The 12025-nt window shown below is 35.6% G+C and overlaps 1 protein-coding gene across 1 annotated transcript in view; it reads left to right on the top strand.

Annotated features, from left to right (window-relative positions):
• The window catches only part of TLL1 (tolloid like 1), a 131481-nt gene extending 120002 nt beyond the window's left edge, over positions 1 to 11479 (top strand). Inside the window, exons 19-21 of the mRNA XM_017805985.1 lie at positions 2946 to 3159; positions 8300 to 8550; positions 9493 to 11479. Coding sequence (XP_017661474.1) covers positions 2946 to 3159; positions 8300 to 8550; positions 9493 to 9627 — 600 coding nt within the window. The 3' untranslated portion in view covers positions 9628 to 11479. The remainder of the gene's footprint in view (positions 1 to 2945; positions 3160 to 8299; positions 8551 to 9492) is intronic.
• Positions 11480 to 12025: the final 546 nt, after the last annotated feature.

Below are 12025 nucleotides of genomic sequence, written 5' to 3' on the forward strand. Positions count from 1 at the left end.
GAATAAACCAAAGCCAACCAGGCATAGGCATGGGCACGTTGGTGTAAAAGCTTTTCCAGTACTTATAATCTCAGCAGGCAAAATTTCAACATTCACATAGAATTTTCAAAAATATCTCAATGATTTGGAGTCTGAGATCAGCTCTTCTATGCAAGCCAGTAAAGTCAATTACTAAATTCAGTGTGTATAATATCTTTAAATTGTGTTGTACAGCAAGGTACCATATCAATAATATTGTTGTATTGGTATTGTATGTTATTAACCATAATTCCACAATGGATCAATACTTTTTCTTGGACTTTCACACTGTATTTAAGTTTACTTGTCATAGGTTATTTGTTCAAACTGAACAAGGAGAGAATTGTTTTTTTCATGGTAGCAATCCATATTAATTATGGGGTTGTGCTTCCTTTTTTGAGAGGGTTGTTTGTACAGAAACTAATATTTTGTTGTGATTGCTCTCACTCTGATAATCATTGAAAAGTCTCTTCCTGAACAGACTAAAGTTAAGCATTTAGTGCAATTAAGAAGTCTATGAAAAAATAGATATGTGCTTCAGAAGTTTTAAATGAAACATGTAGATAAAGATGGTTTTGAAAATGTGTGAAGCAGAGAGACCAATTTTCACAACCTCATCAGCCGGATGTTTATAAGAGACAGACTGAAGTGTCCCATTCAGGCAGCTATCCATAAGTGCTACCAACATATCTACTCAGCTGAGTGGTACAGATAGAAGGGGCTCGATGTTCAGAAGCAGTATGAAACATTTCTGAACACCATTCCCATTAAGGACACAATTAAAATGAGGACTGTAGTCATGGTGGGGTAGGAATTCAAAAGTATTTGTCCCAGGAACACAGGGTGCGATTTAATTATACTAACAACTGTATTAGATCATTTGTGAAATCTATTGACAGCCACTATTCAGTTATGTTTAAGGGAAGTCTGTGTCAGTTATTCTCTTTCAAATTTGCTAGGAACTGACTGATTATGCAAGAAATAGAGACTCTTTTTGAGTGTTTTAAGATATAAGGCATTTTGAGCTTTTAAAAGACTACGCATATTAAGATCTGATTTTCCTTTTAAAAAGAATTCCTTTGATTCTCTTTGCAATTGCTACAATCAGTTGCTGTACTCACAACAGATTTAGGATTTTTTTGTGGTCATCTTTGTGGGACGCAATATAACGTACTGTGTTTGTGCATGCTTAGGAATCCCAGCAAGAATTAAAATATTAAAAATAATAGGTTTGTCTTACAGGTCATGGTGAGATGTGCTTCCTGGAGGGTGGTTGTTTTGTTTGGTTTTTTTAATGTTGATAAGAAGTGAATAAAAATGATATTATTTTCCTCTAAAAGAAAACAAGGCTCCGCAGGGTGCTCTTGGATTACATCTATTTCTCCCAGTGAGTCCAAGTTGACTTGACTCAATACTATGTATAATTAACTCCCTTACTGAGATTTAGTCTCTTAGCTTTCTGTGTTTTTTTTTTAATTCATCAGATTTTATTTAGGTGCAAATGACAACACATACTTGACGTCATAAAAGTAGGATGGCTGACCACAATTTAAGAGTAGCAGGAGGGACTGCTGTATAGCTGTTTTCATTGCCTCTGCAGTTTCAGTCCCTTAATGTAAACCCCAAAATTCTCCTGTGAAATTGGCCTGCATTCACTGCATCATGTGGCTCTTCACAAAACAAAAGTTTTATTCTGAATATTGCAGCTCTTTGGGCAAAAAACATTGTGTTAACTCTTTAGGTCAGCTGTTAATATAAATTACCATCACATTTCACACTGTCTGGATTCCACAAGGGATTTGGTAAGTCATTTGCTTTGGTATCCCAAAGAGAATGCTTAATTATGATACTTGCTCAGTATTTGATTAGTTTTATTCCTTTTAATTATTTTTCTTAATCTTTTTGTGTTTTTTTTTTTTTTAATAAACGGTTAGCTATATGACTACTTATGAGAGAATTTATACTCAGTGTTTTTATGCTATTTTAATGAAAAAAATAGATATTGAATTTCACCTTAAATTGTAGGCTACTCTAAAAATTTACGAAGAGGTATATGTATATTCCTTTTCAGTGTTTTAGGTTTCCTGTTGGCATTTAGCCCTGTTCAAAAAGTCTTATCTGAAAACTCTTAGATGTCCCCTTGAAATAAATTTGTTCAAATCAGTCTATTCTTGGAAGACACCCTTCCATTTTTAAGGAGGTTTTAGTTATGTGTGTGTTAACAGTTTCTCTCCGGTATGGCATACACTTTTTGGAAATGCCTGAAGTTTTTTCTATTAAATAACCAACATAAGTTTGTTATTTTTCACAATGCTTTTGCTAGCAAAAAGGTGACCTTAGTATGGAGGGCACAGCCTGAAATATTGTTAGCGTTGTAATAATAAAAAAAATAGATCTCTAGATAATAGATTAGAAAATGTAACTTCCATGCATAACCCTTCATGTGGAAATGTCATTCTCAAGGGCTTTAGTTGCAGTGAAATGTAAGTTTTAAAAAACAAAGAGGGGAGGTCATTATGTTTTACAGATGTTTCAATTGATCCTAAACTATGCAAGGAAATAGTAATTTCTGACTTTTTGCTGTTTTGAATGTTGTGTGAAATTTGGAATAATCCTACAAACAGTGCAAATTCAATAGAAAGGCCACTGTGTTCTAGATTTAACGTTCTCTTATAGATATTAGTTGACTATAAAGATTCTAATACCTTTCTATATGAAGGATGATGCACTCTTGAAGTTCACTGTCTTAACTGTTATTCCACCTTCTCAAGATCAATGTCACTCAAGCTACAGGCTTGTAGAGGCAGTAATGTTAAATCTGTCATCTTAACTATATCTTTGTATTCTAAAACAGATTAACATATGTACCGTGTAAGTACAATAAACGCAGTAGCACAATGGATAATTTTACTTTCTTTTTCTCCTAGATGTTCAATGAATTTGAAATAGAACAACATCAGGAATGTGCTTATGACCACTTGGAAGTGTTTGATGGTGAAAGTGAAAAATCACCAATCCTTGGGCGCTTATGTGGCAATAAGATACCAGATCCTCTTATTGCTACTGGAAACAAAATGTTTCTCCGCTTTATTTCTGATGCATCAGTTCAAAGAAAAGGCTTCCAAGCAACACACTCTACAGGTCAGAAATCAGGATGTGCTTTACTAATAAATTGCCCTTTGTTCTTTAGTGGAAGATATTCAGATACTTCTTTTATAGGAATGTGTTGAGTTCACAGATAAGACAATGTTACAGCTGAATCTAATGAAACCTTAAGCACAGTAGGAAAAGTCTGAGACTGTAGAAAGTATTCTCTAATATTTTAGATGTCTCTTTCTCCCTGTCTCTCTCTCTCATAGGTAAGCAATTAAAAGATTTTGAAACAAAGTCTGATCAAAAATTCAAAGAGATATTCCTTAGGATTCATGACGTGAGTTCCTAAAAGATTTGGTAGCTTTTCACTGTATTTGTAATGGCAACACTTAACTGGGACATGTGATGCACCTCCATTACTTCCCTGTTCTAACTTAAACAAAAATCTGGGGTTTGTGTAAACAGCTATTTCTTTCCAGTGGTGCTAAAAAGGAAAGACAAGCTGAAGAAGAATAAGAAAAAAACAATACTGAAACTTTCTTAGGACCCTTAGAATGTATTGTCCTTCATATTTGCCATTTAATTTTCTTCTTTGAGAGAAATCACTGAAATTGAAAGTAGTGGTTTACAATAGCATTAATAGAGTTCTTAGGACATTTTCAGTGTGTACATTTCTTTCCCCGACATTGCTTGGCTTACAGTGGCCCCTAGTGCTGAATCTCTGAACTTCCAGTGCCTGTTGTAAGATGAGGGGATTTGGGGTTTTTTTGGCCTTTGTTTTCATCTTCAACTGTAATGTCTGTCTTTACTTTTCAAAGTTCATTCTTACCCAGTATTTGGCATTAAATATTAATGCAGAAAATATTTCATAAATATCTGTACTGCTAGATAAGGTTTAATGACAGCTAACAGTTTTTAATAGAAGATAGTAACCAACATGACTAGTAATTTTTAATGTAACTTGATATCACCCAGAGTATTCATGAAGTTGATGCATAGTGCTGATCTAACAAATCCCTATATATCAATACTGGCATTTTCTCTCCTTTTTGTTTTTTCTTTTTTTTTTTCTCTTCTGCCTTGTTACGAATAATTTTAAAACTTTAGTTATATAATTTTCCTTTCAGAGAAAGACAGTAGACAACAGTATATGAACTCTTCACTCATGATCTGGGCCTTGAAAGTCAAAAAATTTAGCTACCTGTATTTCAATTTGTTTTTCTCATGGAAAATCCTCTTTTACAAGCATGGCATGTTTTGCCTTCCCTACTGCAGTAACAATTTCCCTTACATGCAAAATTAGATAGAAGTGGTAATAATTAATCTTTTTTTTAATTACCTCGGGGTATATAGTTAAAGGTCTGAACTCTTGTTAGAATCTAGTGTTGTAAAACTACTGTCTCTTTTATTCTACCCACTTCAGTTTGCAGAATTGAAGCAGTCAATGTGTGAAGGAAGTTCAGATGTATACTCCCTAACTTCTAAAGATTGCGAGTTATGTTACGACTTGCTGAGTTTTATGTGCTTTAGTGGGCACAATAATGCTTTTCTGAGAAACTGTGAAGAGTAAAATATACCCAGTTTTTAAGAATGTGGTAAAAAATGATAAAGTTTGTCTCCTTAAAAGAGGACATTTATTTCTGTCAGTTGCTATTGCACAGATTACTCCCTCAGATGAACATGCACCACCAGCTTGTGTTTGGAGGTAGCGTTTGATTGAGAGACAGTTCAGATCTTGCAGTCTTTTCCTGCAGTGCTGAGCCAAACACAGATTCTCTGTGAGAATTTTACCCCTGTGCTATGGACACATGTGAATGAATAGGCACCTAACAAGTGAATGGACAGTGGATTGTATTTCCTTAGTCTGTCTTTTCTAGCAAATAATAATTGATGGTATGCAATGGAAGTAGACAAGATTGTTTGATTCTGCATAGCTGTGCGGACAGACAGGGAATGCTGAGGAAGCTGCTCCCTTCACTTTTGACCCATTGGCAGAACTCACTCAATAAAAGGACTGGTGCAACATAACAGCACTAAAAGAGTAACTGGATGCTATACCCAGAGATGTCTCTCCTCCTGTATTCCTGGCATCTTCATGGCTTAATAACCTCTTACTCCGGTAGATGCTGTTGATGTTTAGTTCCCTTTTGAGGCACTTTTTGGCTTGAAGTACTATCCAATTTCAAAATTTTCATTTAATATTTCAGAAAACAGGATAAAAATGTGGCAGCACATGAAGTAAAGTTTTGAAAACTAGGTTAGATAGAAAAGCTTCCCTGAGTGGAGAAAAACTTATAAAACGCTGTTTTGAAAGTGCAACATAGTTTTAGAAAGAGATTCTGTCATATTTTCCCCTCTCAGAAAAGGCATAACCCATCCATGAGGAATTCAAAAAAATGCTCCTGACAGAACATTAAACATCATTGCTCAGGGAGTGATCTGTTTGCCCTAACACAAGCATCTAGTTCTCTTCTGGACAGCATCATTTATGATGCCTGGCCTCCAGCCACTGCTGCAGGAGGTTGTAGATCTGCTGTAGGTCCTATTTCTATCTGTCAATGCTGGGAGGATATCTCAGACAAATTTGGGCATCTCAGATGTCACTCAGTTTAAAGAGTCTGTGTTGCTTCCAAAATAACTGTAATAATTCAGTATGGCAGTGTTGAATCACATTTATAATCTTATTTCACTAGTTCAGACGATGTGGGTTTAAGCTTTTCTCATCTGTCTGGCTTGTTAAACAGTCAGCACACTAGTGCTTAATTTGTTCTTATGTCTGTAAGAAGCCTAAAAGTCCTTAGAAAGGTCAGGAAACAAGAGAGGATTTTCGCTCCTTAGCTGATCTAGAAAAAATCTTTCACCTGAAACTTGGACATATTTCTTTACAGTCAGATGTGTACATCGTGCCTACAGCAGAGCAGCCATACCTGTGTGTGGAAAACATGATGTATAGTGCAGTTAGGTTAGTTCTGGTACCAAGGCTAAGCAAGTGGTGTTGCGTGGCACTCTCTGTTCTGTGCCTATCCCACACATCGTAATGCAGTTCTGCATTGTGAAGGCTGAATGTAGACTTTTGAAACCACAACTTAGTCGTTATGAAATTGAAAATTTGACTTGTAGTTTCTAAAATCGATACTTTATTCTAAAATGTGAGGCTATAATCCATGAGAGAAGGGCAGGGAAAAGAGAATTGCCATTTTCTGTGGTTGTCAGTGTGGCTACAATTTTTCTTTAAGCTACTGTCCACTGTAGCAAGAAGAGGGAAAAAATACAGACAGTTCATTAAACATTTTCTCTGTAGCAGCTGTTTGATGTCTGAGGCAGAGAGACATTCCTAATATTGGCAACAGTCCAATAAATAAAACACACACCCAAAACCAAACAAAAAAACCCCCCAAACACCTCCCCCCCACCAAAAACAAGGAAGTACATGAAATCAGGAATAGGTGAAAAACCCAGTATATTAGAATATCAATGAAAAATAACTGTTTAAACTATCTTATTTGACAAATTTTTATCACATACTCCCATCTGTTCTTTAAAAGTAAAAAAATTTGAAATTTCAGATTAAACAACGGATCATGCGTAGTGCATTACTTATGTAGTTTATATTTCCTGTTTTGATTTCTTCATTTCCTTATTAATAAAACCCCCACGTTTAAAAAAATGAGGATTTGGTAATTACCATTATTAATTCCCAGCTAAAATGTTACTCCTCATATATAACATTATATGCTTAGTGTTGGTAGAGTCAACGACGCTGAAGTCAAATTAATTGTCTCTTCAACAAAGCTTAGAAATGTTTGAATCTTGCAGTTACTTTCAGATTATTATAAAATGATCAATCAATAATATCTACATTTGATCAAAATGCAGGAAGAATTAACTGTTCATTTACTTATAAAAATGGAATCCAAATTTGTGAATCTCAGATTTTTGTTCAAGCTCATCTGCACTTGATACTTTTTGGGTGCTGTAAGAGGATTTGTTCTCAATGAGAAACCAAGGCTAAATTACTCTGTTTGCATTGAAATCTTTCTAAAGTAAAAAAGCCTCCACTCACCTTTTGGAACCATAATAAACAATGCATTTTTTCCTTTAAGTGCAATTTTCCATCTATTTTTGGTTGCGTTCTAGTAGTATTTTTAATTGGCAAATGCGTTACATCTATATATTTAAGTTACTGTAGAAGCCGAATTCACTAGCTGTTTAGGATAGAATCGTTTTAATTATAGCTTCTGAAGATATTTAGAAAGAATAAAATCCTAGCTACTGTATTTATTTTTAGTGTTTTGCTCAGTGCATTTTCGGCAATTTTTGTTCTCCAACAAACTGACTAAATTTATTCAACTGTATTTGAACAGCTTATTCAACTATACAGTAAAGCTAATTCATATTTAAATTATGAAGTCTTTGAGCAGTTATAAACAAGCTCTAAAGCCCCACATCCATTTTGCAACTGTGTAAAAATAGAGATTTATGCTGAAATAATGGTTTTGGCAGAAGGCAAGGATCTCCTGCCAAAGTCTTGCCTCAAGAGCAGGCTTTCAGCTACAAGACTTTCTCTGGTAGTAGCAGCTTTCTTCCAGCCACACTCTTTTGCAGGGAAAGGCCTGTTCATGACCATGAACTACACAAGGTAGCAAGCTTGGCAGTGGTGCTTAGAATTGAGCTCACTGTCCAGGTGCCACAGTATGGTTAAAGCTGACATTCCTGTGAAACATGAGATTTTTGCACTTAATAGCTGACTACGTGTGCTAGACCTGATCCTCCCTTGTCACTTGCAAAAAGTGTCATTAATACATGTGGAAATGTCATCACTGAAATGTGGATGCCTTACTTACAGCAACTGTCTTGCTGGCCACAGATACCTCTCGAGTGCCTGATCAAAGACTGCCATACTGCTTGAACCACATTCCTTTTAGCTTTGGTGTTCCCTGTCTTTGTCTTTCACTTGATAATGATGAACTGTGTTGAAGTCTCTCTAGTTACGAAACTATTTATGTAAGAAAAAACTCAGAATGATGGATTTGTATTTCTACTGGGTAGTATTTCACTCTCAGCTTGTTTGATTAGCCTGCTTATGGCATTATAATGCAGTCAGCCTGAATGAGACTGGGCGTCTATGAAAAGAAAACTCTAATTTGCACTGAATAAGCTTCTTTGCCTTTTTTTCCCATCTGTTTAGAGTGTGGTGGTCGGTTGAAAGCTGAAACCAAGCCCAAAGATCTGTACTCACATGCTCAGTTTGGCGATAACAACTATCCGGTTCAGGCAGACTGCGATTGGCTTCTGGTGGCAGAGCATGGCTATCGGGTTGAGTTAATGTTTCAGACTTTCGAGGTTGAGGAAGAGGCAGACTGTGGTTATGATTATGTGGAGCTCTTTGATGGTCATGATAAGACAGCAGTGAGACTTGGTCGATTCTGTGGATCTGGGGTAAGTAATCACGTATAAAACATTTTCTTTTATTTGAATGACAAAAAGAATAAGAATGAAAGAGGAAGGAAAGGGTCAAGAAGAGATGAGGTACAGTTATTACACCTTATAATGAAAATTCTAGATTATCTGCTTCAGGTTTTATTGGGTTTTTTGTGGTTTTTTTGTTTTAATATAAATTTGCAGGCTTGTAGTACAGTCACTCCCTTGAAATATTTTCAACAATAAATATTCTTACTTATTTTTGAGCTAAGTATTGTAATGTTATGTCAAGCTTTAGGGAGCTGGCAGTGGAGTGTTTATCAGTACCCAAAAAACATACAGCAGCTTTTTCCCTTACATAGAGAGAAATGTATCAGGATTAGTAAGTATCACATCAAAATTCTTTCAATTTGAATGAAGAAGCCACATTTAACAGTGGGAGGGGCAGTTGGGAAGTATTTATAGTGTGCTTATCTACTACTTAAGTCTGATTTTAGGGAAAAAAAGTACTCTTAAACTGGCGATTAATGCGGGCCTTAAGAAAACCCTGAAATCCTATATGCATCTCTGACATGTTTTAACTGTGAGACATGGAGGAAATTGCCAGGTGACATCGTGAAAAGTCTGCACCCTATTTCTCCTTTTAGACTTGCGTTGGTCTGTCAGCTGCTGGCCCTGTGAAAGCTGGTGCAATGATCCCACAAATCCTCATCAATTCTTTATATGTGTGCCAGTGCAGGCACGCTTTCATACATATAGCCTTTGCCTAGATAAATAAATTCCTAGCCTATAATTGAGAACTGAATAAGATAGAAGTATTCTGTCTGATGATGTCAGCATTACGTGAGACACATTGATGCATATCACGAAAAGCTAAATATCTGTAAGAAAAACATGTGAATGAAGGGGATAAATACACGGAGTGGACAGGTAAATTATTTTTTTATTAATTTATTTTAGCCACCAGAAGAAATATATTCAGCTGGAGAAGCTCTTCTAATTCACTTTCACACTGATGATACAATCAACAAGAAAGGATTTCATATACGATACAGAAGTATAAAATATCCAGATAGTGTGCACACCAAAAAATAACACAAGAACCTCTATGCCAGAAAAGGAGAGTGAGAAAGTAAGAACGCACAGTAAAAAGGAAGGAGGGCGTGTCTTTTTTTTAATTGAAGTTATTAGCACAAATGTTTAATATAAGTTCAGTTAAAATGCTGACTTACAAGACCAGAGACTGAAGTAAAATAAAAGAACAAAATCACCTGTCCCAGTGGAATAGTCAAGATGATGATGTCCAGGCTCCGTACTTGACTGTCTCTGCAAACCTTGTGAAAGGACTGTGCGTGCAGGGAGAATATAAGAGCTTTTGTTAATGATTCGACATTTGCTAGAACTGCGTGCAGATTCAATCAGTTGCATTCAAGGGAAATGACCCTGTAGACCGTTCTTCCTTCTGACAATTTTGTGGGGTCTGGGAGGAAAAAATACTGTCCTTCTATCTAGTTGCTTTGACTTTGTACCCTGCATAGAGTGTGTACAAGAACTTGAAAGAAGATATGAAATGGGAAGGTCTTCCCTTATTGTTCTGTATTTTTTACAAATTCATCTGTCATATCAGGTTATCAGTGTTTTAAACTGGAAAATCCTACTTCTGAAACATAACTGATCTATAGAGTATTTTGTTTTACTAATAACTGAGAAGTCTGAACTGTTGCATCAGTCATCACTAGTGACCAATCACTGGTTGACTGAATTTGAAGAGTTAAGCATCTGAAAATGCTTGGTTTACTGGTTAAGTAAGCTATCTCTGATGATGTGCTCTTATTTTGCACTGAATATAGAAAGAGACTGAAAGAGTTGAAAACCTGTCCTGAATCAAAATTAATATCCATGCAAAAGAGAAATAATAAAGGATCATCTTGAACTCCTCCTACGGAATTTGTTTTCAGCAGTACATTTGAAAACACTGCTAAGCTTTATTTCTTCAAACCTTTTTGTGAATGAGCTATTTGCCTGGTTTAGCTGTAATAGTATCCAAGAAATGAAGCTGTAATAGTATCCAAGAGGGAAGTTTCCCAAATACAGGGATTTTTTTCTGAGAGTAAGTATATCTGTGATGGTAAAAAAGCAAACCAGAACAACAGACCCAGGATTAGTTTGATATCAAGAGTGAATTCCTATGGTGCTATTCCATGAACATTAAAAACAAAAACAAACCAAGAAGTTTTAGACTTTTGAGCCAACAGTTTGCAGATCACGAATGTCTCACTATACCTGGCTGCATCTGTAAAAGGAAGGCTTTACTGCTTCAAGGGAAAGTGGATTGCAATGGCAGCGCTATTCCTGTGGAACAACTACTACTATTGCCTTAGAATCCTTGCACACGATCAGACAGATCTTCCTGTAGATACACCTCTAATTTGATAAATAATTGGACAACTCGGTCATCTTAGAGTACGTTAACAAGAGGATCTTCAAGCAAAAGCCCCATCTTCAGAGCAAGATCATCTGCTGTAAATACAGTGACCTGCTTTTGATGTAGAGACATGTTACATTTAGAACTGAGATATTCTATGTGCTTTAGGCCATACATGACTTTAGTCATAATGTATATGCATTATGTAAGTATTGTATGAATGACTGCTCCAGGGGAGTGAGAGGTATTGTATGGGTGAAAACAGAATTGTTTCTTTATGTGCCAAGTTCTATCAGGACCCTATTTGACTGTAGCAACTTTTCTTTAAAGGCTTCATAGACAGATAACAAGGACTTCTAGTTGGCAAGAATCAAGTTTAAATGAAGTATTATGTTTCACTTACAAGAAATATTATTTTGATATCCTTTGATGTAAGTTGCTACTCAGATTAGCTTAGTTTTTGTTTCCTTACTATGAACATACATTGGCACTAATAAATCTGACCTTTTTTATAAAAATAAACCCCAAATGTCTGTATATGTGTCTTTGGTTGTTTTACAGCCCTTCTACTTCTCATATATGTTTCCTTTTTAGACAGCTGATATGTCTGAAGTTCAAAAATTTAATAATTTCTGTTATTTTTATAATGCTGCTCCACTGTCTTTTTGGTCCATTTTTCACCATGTTTGCACAAGAAATGAACCACAAACATTTTCTCCAAGGTCTTTTACTACAAAATTTGGCAGAGACATTACTATAGTTAAAAAAAAATAAAATATGTATTCTTAACATTGTTATGTAATTTATCAGCTGGGTGGAATTCCAATGCTTAAACTTCTTACAGGAGAAGCAAGCAGCAACGGAAGCAGTCTCTCCCTGGTATGGTTAGTCAAAAAGAGTTGGGAAAGGCTGAGGCTGAGAGCAAAAGCAAGTTTCTATGTTATCTTTTTTCCACTTTTCTGTTCTAGTCTCCTCCTTAATATTATCTCTCTTCTGTTTGCTAAACAAAATATTTTAAGTCTTCCTTATCTCTAAATTTGGCTTTCTTATTCCCCTCAGGGTTACTTT

The sequence above is a fragment of the Lepidothrix coronata genome, unplaced genomic scaffold, assembly GCF_001604755.1.
Source record: "Lepidothrix coronata isolate B3197 unplaced genomic scaffold, Lepidothrix_coronata-1.0 Scaffold13, whole genome shotgun sequence".
NCBI lineage: Eukaryota > Metazoa > Chordata > Aves > Passeriformes > Pipridae > Lepidothrix > Lepidothrix coronata.